This window comes from Pezoporus wallicus, unplaced genomic scaffold (genome assembly GCF_028554395.1).
Source record: "Pezoporus wallicus isolate ANWC-B61680 ecotype Strahan unplaced genomic scaffold, APGP_CSIRO_Pwel_v1 contig_3058, whole genome shotgun sequence".
Classification (NCBI taxonomy): domain Eukaryota; kingdom Metazoa; phylum Chordata; class Aves; order Psittaciformes; family Psittacidae; genus Pezoporus; species Pezoporus wallicus.
Genome location: NW_026641153.1, coordinates 5,688,127 through 5,705,160, shown reverse-complemented (window position 1 = coordinate 5,705,160; position 17,034 = coordinate 5,688,127). Strand labels below are relative to the sequence as shown.

The 17,034-nt window shown below is 48.2% G+C and overlaps 1 protein-coding gene across 5 annotated transcripts in view; it reads right to left on the bottom strand.

The window, feature by feature from the left end:
* Positions 1-17,034, bottom strand: part of FRMD4A (FERM domain containing 4A) — a 380,270-nt gene that overhangs the window by 137,371 nt on the left and 225,865 nt on the right. The window contains exon 1 of one of the 5 annotated variants that reach the window (XM_057422476.1): positions 15,583-15,855. The exons of the other annotated variants lie outside the window; for them this stretch is intronic. Within the exon in view, the coding sequence (XP_057278459.1) occupies positions 15,583-15,675 (93 nt within the window). The 5' untranslated portion in view covers positions 15,676-15,855. Of the gene's footprint in view, positions 1-15,582; positions 15,856-17,034 lie in introns of those variants that run through there. 5 annotated transcript variants of the gene reach the window in all.

Sequence of the window (17,034 nt, the reverse complement as noted above, 5' to 3'; positions counted from 1 at the left end):
TCTGTTGAGCCTCAAGCTGGCCATGCGAGATACGGAGTTTATTATGAGACAACTTCAGTCAAAATAAGCTTTTCCCTTCAACTCACTCCAAAGTTACAATCCTGGAATGCACAATCCCATGCAATCCAAGCAGACTTTATCCCCGTTGTTATTCACACCAGCATGCCACTGGAGGATAATGTACGCTAAATAAAATTGCTTCCCTTCTCGTTTTCCATGAGCACAACTGGAGCCCTGGCACTGCAGCCGAAGAAAAGCCTTATAAAACAAGGCTACTCATAAATGTCATCCAGTTACCACCATGGCAATAAATTATCTTGCTACAAGGGTTTCATCCGGTAAGTAATGCTATGCAAAATATGGCTTCTCATAATGTGTATTGCTTGGTGAGTGAGATTTTTTCCATGAAGTCTGTGTTAAACAGCTTTCAGTTCAGCTGTAAAGCTGCTCCAGGGGCTCACGGAAGGGCTTTGCAATGGTTTGACCCACTTGGACTAAGAGTTATATGGCTCGTGATAGCATGGGCACAGGGAACCACAAGCTTGCTGGGCTTCCCCAACAGATAAAAGTCCAAGTGTCTGAGCTCTGCTTCAGCATCTCTCCATCCTCTTACTGTCACATATCTGTTGCATCCCCAAGATGATCGTTATACAGTGATGTTCCAGTTTTAATATGAGTTTACTCAAGGCAAGAGATAAAGCAGTGAGTTTATTGTGGTGGTAACACATGATGTCAGGGATGGAAACACAGTCCGGCTTGCACGTATTATGCCCCATCTATTGAAATAAGTTGATATAACAGTTGAAATAAGAATAAAAGAAGGTGAAAAGAGGAAGAGGGAATATTTACTGAGGTGTTTGGCTTTGTGCTTTAGTGTTTTGGCAAAGCTGTGTGGAGCTTCTTTGGTTTTCTACTCTTTCCCAACCCATAGTTTCATATCCCCGTAGTGCTTTCAGTGCTTAAAGAAATCCCAGATGCAAACAGCTGGTAACATAACGTATCTGAATAAAGTGAAGCTCTGAAATGCAGCACATGATGGTTGCCTGATTGCAAGGGATTTCATGAACATCACCTGCAGAAGAGGAGTGAAAGCACACTGCTTTCACATCAGCTTGTCCCCAGCAGTTCTGTTCATCAGCAACGTGGCTGTCAAAGACCACAGTCGTGTTCATAGTCTGGTGAGGTAGTGTATGAGCACACAGCAAGGTGTGTACTGCACTTCTTTATTGCCACCTCATTGCTGTGCCTCTCAATGGTTTGAAGGCTCATGCTACAGGCCAATGACCCCAGTTGGTGGCCTGCAGGCTGCTTCTACCTAGTCTTTTCTGCACAAGAGAGGGTGAAGAGCTGCTGCAGGAGATGGAAAGCCTTGGTGGGGAGAAATAGACCCAACACTGGCCCCTCCTCCCAACCCCAGGTAGCAACACAGTGAAGGAACTTCTGATTTTGTCTTTGCTGATAGCTAGAAGCTCAGACCACAATGTATGTGGCTGGAGATGTATGGGACCACAATGTATGGGACTTTTCACTTCCCTTACAAACAAATGATGCTTTGAAAGAGAAAAGACGATAGAAGACAACTTCCTGCTTGATATAAGCTAAAATATGGATGGTCCTGCCCTCCCTCCTTTCTGTTTTATTATTCCACCAGGTGTTTGCAGCCCACACTGTGCTTTTTTGCATCATCAGACCAATACAAACTCTGCTGGTTTGTCAGAGCAAGAAATGGGAAGGTTTCAAAGCACAGTGAGAAGGAACTGATTTAGCCCAGTCTGTCTTGGTGAAAGATGCTGCTTTGCGCATTGGCTGATCTGTGCTATCTGCTGCTCTAGTATGGATGGGGCTGTGGCCAGCTCTTGGGCAATGAGTCAGGGAACCCTTCTGCTTCCCTATGTAACCAGAGAAGGGAAATCAACACCAAAGCACTATAAATGGGAACATGGGAGCAAAAGGTCACTAAACATGAGCTGAGCAGCACCAGAGTTTGGAGGGAGGATGACTACAAGTGATGAATCAAGATTCTCCTCTCTGAAGGCTACTACCCACAGAAGGATAGTAGAGTCATAGAATATTTAGGGTTGGAAAGGACCTTAAGATTATCCAGTTCCAACCCCCCTGCCATGGGCAGGGACACCTCACGCTAAACCGCATCACCCAAGGCTCTGTCCAACCTGGTCTTGAACACTGCCAGGGATGAAGCATTCGCAGCTTCCTTGGGCAACCCATTCCAGTGCCTTACCACCCTTACAATAAAGAACTTCTTCCTTATATCCAATCTAAACTTCCCCTGTTTAAGTTTGAACCCGTTACCCCTTATCCTGTCACTACAGTCCCTAATGAAGAGTCCCTCTCCAGCATCCCTATAGGCCCCCTTCAGATACTGGAAAGCTGCTATGAGAGGTCTTCGCGCAGCCTTCTCTTCTCCAGGCTGAACAGCCCCAACTTTCTCAGCCTGTCTTCATACAGGAGCTGCTCCAGTCCCCTGATCATCCTCGTGGCCTCCTCTGGACTTGTTCCAACAGCTCCATGTCCTTTTTATGTTGAGGACTTCAGAACTGTGCACAATACTCCAAGTGAGGTCTAGGTCTCATGAGAGCAGAGTAGACTGGCAAGATCACCTCCTTCCATGAGGGGAACTAATGGAGGGGGAACTGATAACTAACAGGCACAAAGCATGGCTTTGCTTCACCATGGAAAAGCAAAATCATAGCAAAGAGACAAGAAGCAATGGTTGAGCAGAGCTGTTGACAGAAGGACACTTGGCATGGCAGAGAAGCAAGGGAGTTTGCTCTTGATCAAGTCCTGGGTTTCACTATGAGCTCAATGAGGGGTTTTTCCTTTACAAAAACAGCCTCCCAGTTTCCTTCTGGAGGGCAAGAGCCCTCCACCCTAGATCCAGAAAGTATAAAGTCAAGTGTCTATTTCAAACTACCAGTCGTGTCTATTTCAAACTACCAGTTTAGATGCCCTTGATACTCAAAGCAGAGAGAATTTTCAGACATTTCAAGTTAAGACAGTTCGTAGGTGAGCTCCACAGTTACGCCTGCTGCTTGCTCAGCCGGGATGCTGTATCCACATCAATCCCTCAAATTCCCCATGCTTCTCAGGGCGTGTGAAGAGGTGGGACTGTGTTACACACTCCTGAGTGCTAACAGTTCATATGGCAGGGAGCTGCACACGCCGGGTATGAATATGGGCCACGTGCACTTCATGGGCCAGACTCATCACGAACTCAGATGGAGATTATGCACCGAAATACAGAACAGATTTTATTCTTTTTTTCCCAAAACAGCTCAGATCCTCACATTTTTCTGACAAATCTGCCACTTCTTTCGGTGCCTGCACAGCAGCGTGACCCTGAGCGCCTGAAGAGCTCAACACAAGTGTGTTCAAACAGCTCTGTCGTTTGTATACGAGTGTGTAAAGACTATGGATAATATATCTTCAATACACAAACACAGACAGTGCTTGTAAGTGCTTGTAAGGCACATAGATCTGGAGCAGTGTGTTTGTGTGTATGAGCAAGGCATGCTTGCTTTCTCTGCTCTTTGGCTCTTGAGGATGGGAAAACTGGTGCTGACCTCCTTTGTGGGACATCAGTGACAATACATGACATACATGCTTGTTCTATCTAATACAGGGATGCTACAGAAAGCAAGCCTCTCTTGTGGTTACTCATGGAATCTTATGAATTGTAGATGTTTTTTCTCAAGGAAAGGACGTTTTAGTTACCTTTATCACAAAACTAAATCTCTTTCGAGGCTCCTACCCAAATATTTACACAATGGGTTTCCTAGGGAAGGTCTGCTGGCAGTTGTTTTAATCTGTGGCACGACTGCCCTCCTTCCTATCCATCTTTGCTGTAAAATTGTCTCAGAGAATCCTATAAACTCTCTGTGACACAGCCCAAAAACCCACACCGTGCTCAGCTTATCCCCATGTGCCTGTCACTTCATCACTGAATTATCAGCAGCTGCCCACAGAACTGCTCCATCCAACACAAACAGAGAAGGCGATGGGAGGAAACAGCTCCGAAGGGAACCTTTCCCTTTCAATACCAAAAATCCCTCCTGGTGAAAGCACTGTCACACTGAATAACTCAAAGGCATCAAATGCAAATGCTGTTTACAATGACAGTCCTATAAATATCTGCAACACATTTCATTAGCTGGTGACTGCAGGAATAGAGGACTATGGTGTATTCTTCCATGACTCAAATCAGAAATGGTAATTGGAGGCAGAATATTTCCTAAGTAAGTGCTCACTGCCTGTATAGGAGGCAATCACTGTGCTGAATGCACAAAAACCTGTGTTGCTTTGCCTGGGTTTGGACAGACCCACTGAAAGCAGATAGGGAGAGGTAACAGCGCATTGATTCCAGTGAACTATTAGATTAAACATCTGCTCCTACTTGACTGCTTCTTACTGCCTTCTCATCCTGGCAACTCCTAAGCTTGTAGGGGGGACACAAAGGGAGGAAAAGCGGTGTGGGTTTGATGTCTGCACAGTTTACTTAGTGCATGTGGCAGTACTACACTTTGCTGGTCTTGCACTGACCATGCCTCTTTGCATGCCTGCATGTCATCTCCTGTCCTACTTCTCAATATCCTGAAGGAATGGACTATCGTTGTTTCTTGTGCTGTGTGTTCACAGAGCATCCGCCTCAGTTGCTGGTCTGCACCTAATAAATTATAGTGATGGTGACTCTTCACCAGAATGAGCCATATTCAGGCAAGCCGGCTTCCACCTGAGCCTTGGTGGCTTGGAGTTCTAAGGATGGGGAGATGCTCAGGATAAACTGCTGCTTCTGAATACAGTGCTTATTTCTACCATTTATTTCCATGAGTCTTTCCTCAACCGACAATGGGAAGTCTGATTTGTAATGTTATTCTCAAGAGGGAGAAAAATTGTTTTAATTTGACACAAGGCTCCACGCATAAGGAAAAAGGTCTATAAAGCCTGCCCTGTCTGTAAAGGTCAGCAACAGAGTACATACCATGGCCTGAGCTTTCTGGAATAAGCCAAGACTTAAATAGCAGTGTTTCTCACTACAATGTGGAGGAACCCATTAGACACCACTTCTGCCATTCAATTTTGTTAATATGATGATTTCAGATTGGAAAGGCTATTTGGTGCTCTGGAACAGAAGAGGTTAGCTGTTAAGATTTTTCCCTAGCAAGAGTATCCCACCCATATCCTCAAGCATCTGCTGCCTGCTGGCAGTACTGTAGGAGAATGAAGATGTTGCATATTCAAGGAAACAGGAATATCCTTTTCAGGTCCCCTTTCAAGGGAATTTGGTGGCAAGTGGAACATTGGAGCTGAAAAGATGGACCCAGGAAAGATGCTGTAGATGTGGATAATAGCAATGCAAAAAGAAGTAGCTGATGGCTGATGTATAACCGGACTTTGCCTTCTAAGGAAGTGTGTCTCCCTGTTATGGAAGTGCTCTGAGGCTCTGTGAAATACATGCACAATCCATAGGTGGATTGAATAGCCAGAAAATATAGGTCAACAATGATGCAGCATCTCCCACAGGTTTGGTAGGACTGGAGGAACGTATTATGTGCAAGGCCTTTGGCTTTCCCTGAAAGCCTCTTAATCCCACCCCTTGAAAAATCAATGTCCTCACCCATGGACTAAGGAATAGAGATGAAATAGCTGAAACCATGGTTACAGATAGAGCTCTTCACAGCCTCCCCTATCCTGCAGGAAGGGAGCACTGCCGTCCCTTGGAAGAGCTTGATATTACCCATAGCAAGGGGGATCTGCAGAGGATGTGTTTAAGAGGGGCTGCTTCAAGTGTTGCGATCAGTTCTGCAAACAGCCATTTGTCAGGAGAGGGAAGAATCAGCCTCAGCAATTAGAAAGCAAGAGCCCTCCTTGAGAAGTGGGGCTGGGACGTTGTCAGCTGTGGTGTCACACCATGAAAGGCACGACCCAGCCATTGTGTGGATGTCAATGGGGAGCGATGGGATAGAAATTAAGACAAACTAAAGGCTGAGTGACCTGGTGACTTCCCTGTTTTGTCTTGAGAGCTGATAAAAGAGTTCCTGGCCTGCCCAGGGGCTCCTTGCTTCCTCCACGCAGCTCTTTCCAGTCTTGCTCGGGCTCCAGCATCACCCGGGGACATCTGCACAGGTTATTTCTCATGCTTCCTCTAAACAGTGCTCAGCACAAGCATTCTGATCTAGCAAAGCACATAGCTGTGTCTATAAGTCCCTTTTATTTCAGTGTGACATAAGCAAGTGTTTAAGTGGCTTACTGTATCAGGGCTGAAATGAAAAACCATCTCCTACAGTCCTTAAGTCCATTTACAACATCAAGCAATAACTCTCAGGCGAACTTTAAAGCTGGGAATGCCGCGTCTTAACCTCAAAACACTTGGTGCTTGAGCCATGTATTTAGAATTAAACCTAATTCCAATGCCGGATTTTAAACCAAGCAGGGTATTACCCGGTAGACGCCTAAATCACTGCTCTGAGAGCAGCCAGCCTTGGAGGCCTGATTTCAGTTATATCCTGAGATAAGAAAGTCCTTTCCTGGAGAGGCCAGCTTCCTCACTAGGATGGAGGTTGTGCTGGTTCATGTCACGTATTGTTTTCTCTCTTACAAATAACACAGATCTCAATCTTTTCAAATACAAAGGGAAGCAGAACATCTTGCACCCTCCCTGTCGCCTTCTGATGTTGGTGCAGGAGGAGAGGGCATTCCCAGTGCATAGTTTTCTCTACATTTCAGTCTTTTGCCCTCATAACTCTTTCTTGGCTAGAAAGCAAACCAGTTACCAGCTTAAAAATATACCAGCTTCCGATCGTTATTCCCACTATTACGAGGAGTGGAGAATTTGGAACTTTGATAGGGTTGGTCAGAGCATCATTGGAGCCTGGAGCTGAGGCTGACCTCAGGAAGGTGACACATTTCCAGTATTATTTGTTATTCTCACTGGCCACAGGTGTCTTAAACTCAACAGATTTCTGCGTCAGCAAAAGTGTGTCTTGATAAACCTTGACTCAGCTGGTCAGTTGTACAGGTGGTTCAACATGGAAACCAGCTTTGGGCCAATGTTTTTAGGTCAAGAACATGCCAGAGCTCTTAAAGCCTTGCTTCAAACTGGGATCCTGTAGCTACCTCATCTACTTTTACTTGAGCATCCTACAGGAAGTGGAAGGAGAGTGGCTAAGGCAGCCTACGGCCTCATCCCACCTTATGGACCTTAGGAGGATTCACGCATATACCAAAGTAATGCCCAAAAGCTGAAAATGTGCCACTATCACTTAAAAAACATAGCAAAAAATAAGCCCCCTTCACCCCTATCACACAGTATCACAGTATGCTAGAGATTGGAAGGGACCTCAAAAGATCATCTAGTCCAATCCCCCTGCCGGAGCAGGAACACCTAGATAATGTTACACAGGAATGCGTCCAGGCGGGTTTTGAATGTCTCCAGGGAAGGAGACTCCACAACCTCCCTGGGCAGCCTGTTCCAGTGTTCCGTCACCCTCACTGAGAAGAAGTTTCTTCTCAAGTTTAAGTGGAACCTCTTGTGTTCCAGTTTGTACCCATTACCCCTTGTCCTATCATTGTTTGCCACTGAGTAGAGCCTGGCTCCATCCTCGTGACACTCCCCCTTTATATATTTATAGACACTAATAAGGTCACCCCTCAGTCTCCTCCAAACTATAGAGACCCAGCTCCCTCAGTCTTTCCTCATAAGGGAGATGCTCCACTCCCTTAATCATCTTCGTTGCCCTGCGCTGGACTCTCTCCAGCAGCTCCCTGTCCTTGAACTGAGGGGCCCAGAACTGGACACAATACTCCAGATGCGGTCTCACCAGGGCAGAGTAGAGGGGAAGGAGGACCTCTCTCGACCTACTAACCACCGCCCTTCTAATACACCCCAGGATGCCATTGGCCTTCTTAGCCACAAGGGCACAGTGTTGGCTCATGGTCATCCTGTCGTCCACTAGGACCCCCAGGTCCCTCTCCCCTACACTGCTCTCTAACAGGTCGTTCCCCAGCCTATACTGGAACCTGGGGTTGGTCCTGCCCAGATGCAGGACTCTACACTTTCCCTTGTTACATGTTAATAAGACCTCAGGTAGACAATCTTCCTTGCTGTCATGTTCCCAGATAACACTGAAGATAACCTGCCCTGGATGTCAGCTGCTCCTGAGATAACTCAGCTCAGCCAAACTGTGTGAAGAACATCTTTATTTTGTGAGCTTTTCTCTTTTTTTCCTGCCATGGTGAACTTATCTTCTAGATAATAATCACCTTGAGGCAAGTTCTGTAGTTTCATCCCAGGTTTGCACATTATATACTAGGGCCATGACGCAGCTTTTGTGTTGCCCATCCCTAATGCAGCCCAAAGGAATAAATATGAAATGGGATGCTCAGAAGGAAAGAAGATACAGGATCTCTGGTATCTTAGCACAAGGAGAAGCAGCGTGGTCTGGGACAAGGTACTTCATCAACTTTTGGGCATAGATGTGCCTCAAGAAACCCACAAGAAACCCTCAAGAAACAATACAGGCAGGGTCTCACATCCCCTTGAAGAGCTATGTATTTATGCTGTGCAAATGTCCATTCACTTTGCAAAAAGGACACTGCATTTTCTAAGGGAAAAGGGTCTGGATTATCTGATAGGACAGCCCTTTATCAATGATGGGCTCCACAGCCTTTTATGTCACATCAACTTCTCTGCAGGGACTCTTGGTTACCTTCTGGTTCATTCCCTACTATGTACGGCTGTAAGCACCGTAAGTCCTCATCATGACAATGACCATGTGGCACTAAAGTACATAGCAATAAATGAGTATTATTGCTCTTCCCAAAGATGCTAGCATGTCTGTTAATCTCTCCTACATTTGACCTGTTTATTTCCTTGTAAACATACATAAAAGTGTAATTTTTTGTACAGTTTCACACTTCAAACATGGCATATTTTCAGCAAACTCTTCCAAATATCACTCATTTGTGCATTCAGACAGGGTGGTAATTACATGAGAGCATCCAAGTCTTCTGGGAAAACACTTTCAGGAGGTTTGGTTTAGTTATAGAGAAGAGGACAATTTATTTGTTACTAAAACCAGTGTGATTTGCTGGAGGTAAAAAAATCAATGTAGGTTCATAAGAAGATGACCAAAGTGACCCAAGGCAGTGGAAGCAGCAGTATGTGTGAAATATTTGTAAAGGACAAATTAAGATATATGGCTCAGTGTTCTTTAAGCACTCATTGAGTGTTTTGTATCTCCTGTATCACTAAGCATTTGGAGGTGTGAGCAGTGATTGCCCTGATCAATGGAGCCAAGGCACTGGGCAGTGCATCACTCAGCTATTCCATAACAGAGCAGGTCAATAGATAGCACTGAGCAGTGGTATATATGACACATAATAGAAAACACACTTGCAGAAGTCATTCTAGATGTGGAAAAAAACCCAAAGTAAAATATTAATGTGCACACAGAGTGTGGTTTTGTTTTGTTTTTGTTTATTTTTTTTCCTTCTTCTTTTAAATAACACTCCAAGAACTGATATGCTTGCAGTGGAAAACTATGTCACTGGGTTGTTTCCAGCCACCACTAATCAGTGGGTTTGACACACATTAGACATTGAGAGCCAGGGTTGTGGCTGGTGCCTGTGCTGGGCAGCGACTAGTGGCTCTGCCTGGTGACAGTGCTGGTGCTGGGTGGACATTGTCCCCAACAGGGTTTTGCAGGGAGGACAGGGTGAGATGCAGAGCACACTCAAATGACAAGCAGCTGCCTAATCCCCAGAGATGCAGGTGTTGTCAGAAATGAGCCCTCCCTGCAGAAGTCTGGTTTGGCCATTTCTGCTCCTGCTTCATCCTCATAGAATCACAAAATTGTTTGAGTAGGAAAGGACCTTAGGATCATTCAGTTCCAACCCCCTGCCATGGGCAGAGACACCTCACACTAGACCAGGTTGCTCCAAGCCCTGTAAAACCTGGCCCTGAACACTGCCACAGATGGAGTGTTTACCACTTCTCTGGGCAACCCATTGCAGTGCCTCAGCACCCTTACAGTAAAGAACTTCTTCCTTTTATCCAATCTAAACTTCCCCTGTTTCAGTTTTAATCCATTACCCCTTGTCCTATCACTACAGTCCCTGATGAAAAGTCCCTCCCCAGCAACCTTTTAGGCCCCCTTCAGATACTGGAAGGCTGCTCTGAGGTCTCCACGCAGCTTTCTCTTCTCCAGGCTGAAGAGCCTCAGTTTTCTCAGCCCATCTTCATATCTGTGCTGAGCAGGGCAGAGCTGGGGCTGGAGGACAGGGACATGCTCTACCTGCACACCTAGACAGCTGAGAAGCACGAAGGGGTCCCACCCGCCTGCTCTTGTTCTGATAGCTCCTGATGCAGAGCACTTGTGCATCTGGTGAGATCTAGAGCTAAAAGTAGCTGCACTCTAGGCTGAAGGAGGGAAAACTGCTTCCAAGACACATAGCCTGTGTTTTTATACTCCCATTCATCTTCTGAGTAATGCCAGGATGTTGCATCACTTGTACTGAAGATGCTTTAGCTATTGGTGCAAAACTGGGTCCTGCCTGCATCAGGGCACCTCAGAACATAATAAATATGGGCATCCTGTAACCTCTGCACAGGAGGAACCTGGAATAAATGCCTTGACTTAAGCCTGTCTGTACCAGATGACTCTGCCTTTTAAAAGCCAGGGAAGGATGTCCCTTTCTGGAAGAAAGCACACCAGCTCTTTAGTACTGTGCAGAATCGATGCAGAAGAGTTGAGGATGGGAAGTGAAGAGGGATCAGCTTGATGCAAAGTCTGCAAACTCAGCAGCTGGATCCAATACCCCTGAGTCCTAAGCTCCCAGGATTCAATACCCATTCTGAAGCAGCCTTCAAGTACACAGTTGGCTGTGCCTGTGAGAGAGGACTAAGAAAGTGAAGACACTTCCCAGTACCTTTAGATTTGCAGATTCCCCCCAGAATTGCCACTGGCTTCCCCAGAGCACTTCAGAAGTTCCGAGATGCAGAACACAGTGCAAGTTACCTTCCAAATTGATTTTCCAGCATGCTTGCACGCTGGGGTATGTGTATGTGTGCACAAAGAAAGCACTGTATCTGACTATATTTCCCCTAAATCATCCGTGTCCCCTTGAGTGCCTCATTTCACTGGGAAATGAGTGTGTCTGCTGGTACACAAGCACACACATGGCAGTCACGTGTTGAGATGATGGGCATCTTCACAATACCCTAGCTGGGGATAGCCAGGAAATGCTGAGCAAGGACAAAACTGGTTTTAAAGGTGGAAAGAGCTCCATCCTTGTACCCCTCTCCAGGACAGGTACCACATGTCAGCTCCAGTATTGTGCTGCCTTTCCAAGCTGTTCCCTTGATGTGGCAGCTCTCCACCCATGTCTCGTCCTGCATAAACCCTGTGTGAAGGAAGCAGAGTCAGCCTGTGGCTGCTCCTCTGTCTACGCAAAGCACTTCCTGGTGTGAAATAGCTCAGCTCGGATGGATGGGATGCCAGCAGCGCCTGCAGCCTGTGTGGTACAGCTGCAGCCACGCTCGGTCCCATGTGGGCAGGAAACCCAAACAAGGGTGGGTTTATTTTGGTTGGAAGATGTTGGAACTTCTAAGAAGAGAATGAAATACATAATCTAAACACAGAGTGGGTTGGCAAGCCCCAGAGCCATTGTCAGCATGTTACATGTGGACGTGTACACAGAGGATTTCTATAGCCGAAATGGGAATATCGACCTCTTTTTGGTTTGCAGCTGTCTAGATTTGCAGTGAGCCCTTTTACAGTGAGTTTGAGTTAAAAAAGAGTCACTTGTATCCTTTTTAATGTCCTCCAGGGCTTTTCCCAAAGATTACTACACTAGTAATCATGTGCATCCCACCAGATCCCACCAGTGCAAATACAGGTTGAAAAGAGCACTTTGCTACCCACTAGTGATCTTTTCTTGAGGGTAGGACACAGCAACTGTTTAACACCACATGAAAATGTCCCACAGAAGCTCAGGAGAAGAGCAGAAGGATGGTGGATGTGTTAAGAAAGGAACAAGAGGGGGTTCTAAGCAAGAACATTGTGCATTGGAAGTCAGATGGTCCCTGTCCCAGCTTTGCACTTTAAAGCCGAGCACAGGCTGAAGTCCTACCCCATCCCATGGAGATGCACCAGGGTTATGTGGCACCACACATGGGGCCACAGAGAAGTGTAACACAGCTATGAAGCAGGGATGTATTGGGAAGGGGAGGTACATCAGGCTCTTCTACTTATTCTGGCAGGCAGCCTACTACAGCCCAACACAGGCAAGGAATAAACCTTCAAGCTCCATGGACCTGCAAGTAAGATGGAGCACAAAGGTGACTTGGAGCAGAGGGAGGCAGAATCAAACCTTACATGTCTGCCATTCATCAACATGAAAGTGCTCCCAGAAGCTTGCAGCTGATCAAATACCTGCCTGGGGTCTCATCTTGGTGTCAGATCAGAGGGAAAACCAAGTCATTTTTGATCCTGATGGGATTCATCTCCAGGGCAGAAGGCAGGGCTCCAACTCATTGTGCAGCCTTAGAACACTGCTTCCTGGCTTTTTAGGAAATGGCACATATTGAGATTCACAGGAGGGATTGGGATTAATTTGTTAAAATTATGGAAGAAGAAATATTGGAAGCCATGTTGGGCAATCTGCTGCTGGCTTAGGGGACTGATACGCCTGGGAAAGGCTGAGACAAATTGGGATTTGGAGCTGAAGGAGGCTTGCAAGCAATTCAGCAACAGCTTAACCTTTTCAGACCTTGCTGCCTGCTGGGCTGCTGTGCTCTGCTTGTACCTCCAGCCACTGGAAAGGAGCAAGCCAGTAAGGATGACTGGAGGTTAGCATTGCTGGGTGACCTTGGGATCCCGCTGTGCACCCAAGCACAGCGCATCCTGCAGTGAAGCACGGGGACCCTGGGGTACCGCTGTCACCTACTTGTACAGCTCACACCACAGCATTGCCTCCCCCCAGGTCCCCAAGAGATGGGGCGTTTGTGGGGTGGCTCCAAGCTAGATGGAGATGTTGGGTGCAGCCTCAAACCTACAGTGCTTGAGTGAAATGGCGATCCCAGCATCCAGGCTGCTCCTGTTTAGTTCACAAGAAGTGGGTCACACAGTGCCTTACTGCATATTCAGGGGACACCACTGAGCCTGACCCAAAATTTGCTTGGTGTTGCACCAACACACTCCTTTTATACCTTCTCTATGTCTCTTACCCCTCTTGTAATGCATGACCCTTCCTTCTCCCTTGCAGTCCTAGCAGAATGGGGCTTGAGGATCCAGTCCCTCCCCAGCGTCTTTCAAATTCTCTTTAACACAGCTTTTTCTCCCTCACCTATACCATGCAATTTTACTTTGCTCTCTGCTAAGCTGCATTCAAACCTGTTGTTATTCACACAGCAAGCAATAGTAGCAACAAAGGGGATATGTATGACTGTGATTACCTGTAATACTTGGGAGTAGACTCCATGACTTGGGAAGTTTTTCCTAGTCTTACATCCCTACTAACAACACCCAACGGACTAACCAATGCTCCTGACTTGGCTAAACAGTCTGACATGATCTCTATGGAAGATGTCCTCTGCACCAAGTGATGCTGCATTGCCATATGGTCCCAAGTGAACCAATGCTCTGAACACAGGTATCACCAAATACTGGAATCATTAATGCAATAACCAGTTCGGACACATGGCAATGGGACAATCATAAATCACCTACCAGGAGAAATGGGTAGCTTGCCCCAAAGGGTTGTGAATGACTCACTGCTGTACCTATGCCCAAATAATGGCAGAGAACCCCTATTTCTAGCCTGGGTTAGAAACAAAATTCATATAAGAATGAAATACTTTACACGTGCATAAATTCACATGCTATGCAACACTGCAAACTTATCCCTACTGTGGGAACGGACTTTGATGGAGCCACTTGCAATGCAAAGGTTGACCAATGCCAACTCCTTCAGCCTGTTAGGTCCTCCCAGCACCTTCAAAATAGCCACTCTCATGATAAGAAGCAATACATCCTTAGCTCCCCATGGCTTCTATCACAGCCCCTCTTGCTCAGCAGCACAGCTGGGTGCAGGAACTGCCCCATGAGCAGCTCTCCCTCCTGCAGCACAAGGTATGTCCCTGGATGACGCTGATACTTAAACCCACACTAAAAATACTAAGATCTGGAAGAGGACAAGAAACCAGTGACTACTGTGCCGGGAAGGTCAAGGCAAGCAGCTCTGAGCCACCACACCAAGCTGGTGCCCCATCGCCTGGCCAGCGTTAGCATCGTGGGTTCAAGTCACTGCGCAGGCAGCGCTGCAGGCAGCAACCCTTCTGCGGGGCCCTCTGCCACAGCCGCAAGGAGAAAGGGGATCAATCGGACAGTTTCAGCTCCATCGAGATCTCTCTCTGGTGCCTGGCAGGCGATTCCAGGCAGGGAAAAAGGCACAGACACCCATGCCGTTAACAGCCACCTCCGTGCATGGACAGGGGATGCTCATCAGACCTCGGGGGCCAATCTAGAGAGACCTGGGTCCGAGACACCCCAATATGCATCAGAGCCATGATTCAGCCGCTCTCGATACCCAAGGCACCGGGAAAGCCCAGCTCAGCCGTGCCCATGAAGTGCGGCGCGCAGGCACAGCACCACACCCCCTTCCCGGAGCAAAGAGCGAGAGGTGCCGGGGTTTTTGTTCAGGACAACGTCCTAAAATCCCCCGGAAAGCCAAAGAACCTGGAGTTCGGCTTTTCCCTGTGACCTGGCTTGCCTGGGAGAGGAGATTTGCGAGCGAGCTCCCGCATCTATGTGTGTTGCATTGCTAAACCGCTGTCAGGGCTATTATTAGAATCAATTGTCTCTCCTGGAAATTGTATATAGAAGCTGGAAGCAACTTTTCTCATGCCCTCCCCAGCAGCTAGCGGGCTAACAATGCGGCCAGAAACCCTCCTTACGGGAGCGTGTCTGCAAGGCTTGCAGAGATACACCCATACAGGCACAGTTTGCAGACAGAGAGATTTATTTGTCCTTCCTAGCCCTGAATCTGTAGCAACTTTTCTACCCCTGATTCAGGAAAAGGTGCATAGGGAAAAGGAAAGGCGAGGCAGGGGCTTTACCCTTTGCGAAGCCCCCCAGTTCTGCATTAAACTTGCTGCAGCCATTTGGAAAGGGAAGGAGCAGTCCATCTTAGCAGTCACTGGGGACAGGCATCCAGATTGCTGGGAGGGAGGTGGTGGTGGTGGTTGGTGGGGGGGGGGGGGGTTGGAGAAGAAATCACAGCACCAGCTTCTTTCCCCCACACCCTCTCCTTCCCTCTAGTGCAATAAACCTCAGCCGCCTAGCTCGTCCCTATTCTTCGCCCATCAAATTCGGGATCCTGGGGTTGGGTTTTCCTTTTAGGAAAGGACAAGGGAAGCAGATGCTGCCCACATTTCTGCTGGAGATCAATGGAGGGAGGGGGGCGTGGAGCCTCCCGCACACTGCGGCTGGGCTTCCCCCGCGGGGCCGGCTGGAAGGGGAGCCCGGCCCGCCTCGCCTCCCCTCCGCAGACAAAGACCCCCGTTACCTTCTCCCGCTCCTTCGGCGGCTCCTCAGCTCCGAGCCCGGGACGAGCGCATCCCGCTGGATCGCCGGCAGGCCGCGGCTCAGCGCACCGCATCCATCGCCCGCCTCTCCGCGGCCCTTCCCTCCGCCCCGCTGCCGGCACGCTCCCCGGGCGGTCCTAGGGCGGGCCCATGCTCCGTGCCGGGATGCCCTCACCCCCCTTTCTTTCCCCTTCTCCCTCCCTTTCCACGCCTGCCGGCCCCCGGAGCCCGGCTCCGCGGAGCTCCGCGAAGCTGCGAGGCTGGAGCCGGGAAGGGAGGAGGAGAAGGAGGAGGGAGGGAGAAGGAGGAGGAAGGCGGGAGGAGGGCAGCGAGTAGCAGTTGGCGCTGGGTCATGTGAAACAGATGAACCCTGCTCAGGCCTGCCAACATCTGGGCTCCCCTTTGCCGCTGAGAGGAGGATGAAAGGTTGAAAGGATGGAAGGAGGATTCATTGCCCCTTCGAACCACACCTTGCGGTGATAAGGGAGAGCAGGCGGGATGCTCCGAGTGCTCACACAGCCCTGGCAGGGAGGAAGAAGAGGGCAGCAAGGGCCCGGGCACCCTTGGAGCTGAGCAGACAGAGCAGCTCCTGCCAGGCTGTGCCCTGGGAATGGGGACACTTTCCCTTTTCCTGGTGATTCACCCTTGCTCCCGGCTGGTAGAACGGTGCCTGGCCATAAAGCGTCTTTACGTACTGCACTAACAGTAGCCCTTGTGCAAGGGTAGTACTATTAAATCAGTCAAGAAGAACAGTATATGCGGGCCTCCATAAAGTGCTGAGATTTTGGTTTAAACAAGCACAGCACAAAGCATCCACACCACAACACCTGCACTCAGAGCTCTGACTTGCTGCTGCTTTGCCTCCACACCAGCATTTTCTTTCTGGAATTGGGGTTATTCCCACCAGGTAATGTCATGAGGTGTCCCTGTGCCATGCTCTGGCCCATGCTGGCCAGGAAGAGGTCTGCTCTGGGAAGGGAGGTGAGCCGGTGAGCCCTTCCTTCATCTGTTTTCAGTTGGCATTCATGCCACTGTGAGAACGTTCATGGTGAGGATGGAGCTAGGGCTTACATGGGATATACAAAACATCTTCTTTGCCCTGTAGGAAGATAGCAGTCACTCGACCAACACGATGGTAGTGAATGAGCTGGATGTCTGACTTTACGTGGGGGTCTTTCTGAGTTTGATCTGCTATCAGAGTGAAAGCCAAGACCATGCCAGTATGGAAATGCCACAAGACTTGATGTCCTCTCTTCTGCAGCCGAGAAGCCAATGGACTGCAAAGTGCTTTTGGGTATAATGGCCAAATACTAGAGCACAGTTCCGTATCCTCTGTTTAAGGATGCAGCCACAGGCAAGCTCACCCATTGAGCTTGATCCACCCAAGGGGCTGGCTTTCAGTAAGAGGATAAATATAGAGGCAGTTTTGAGCT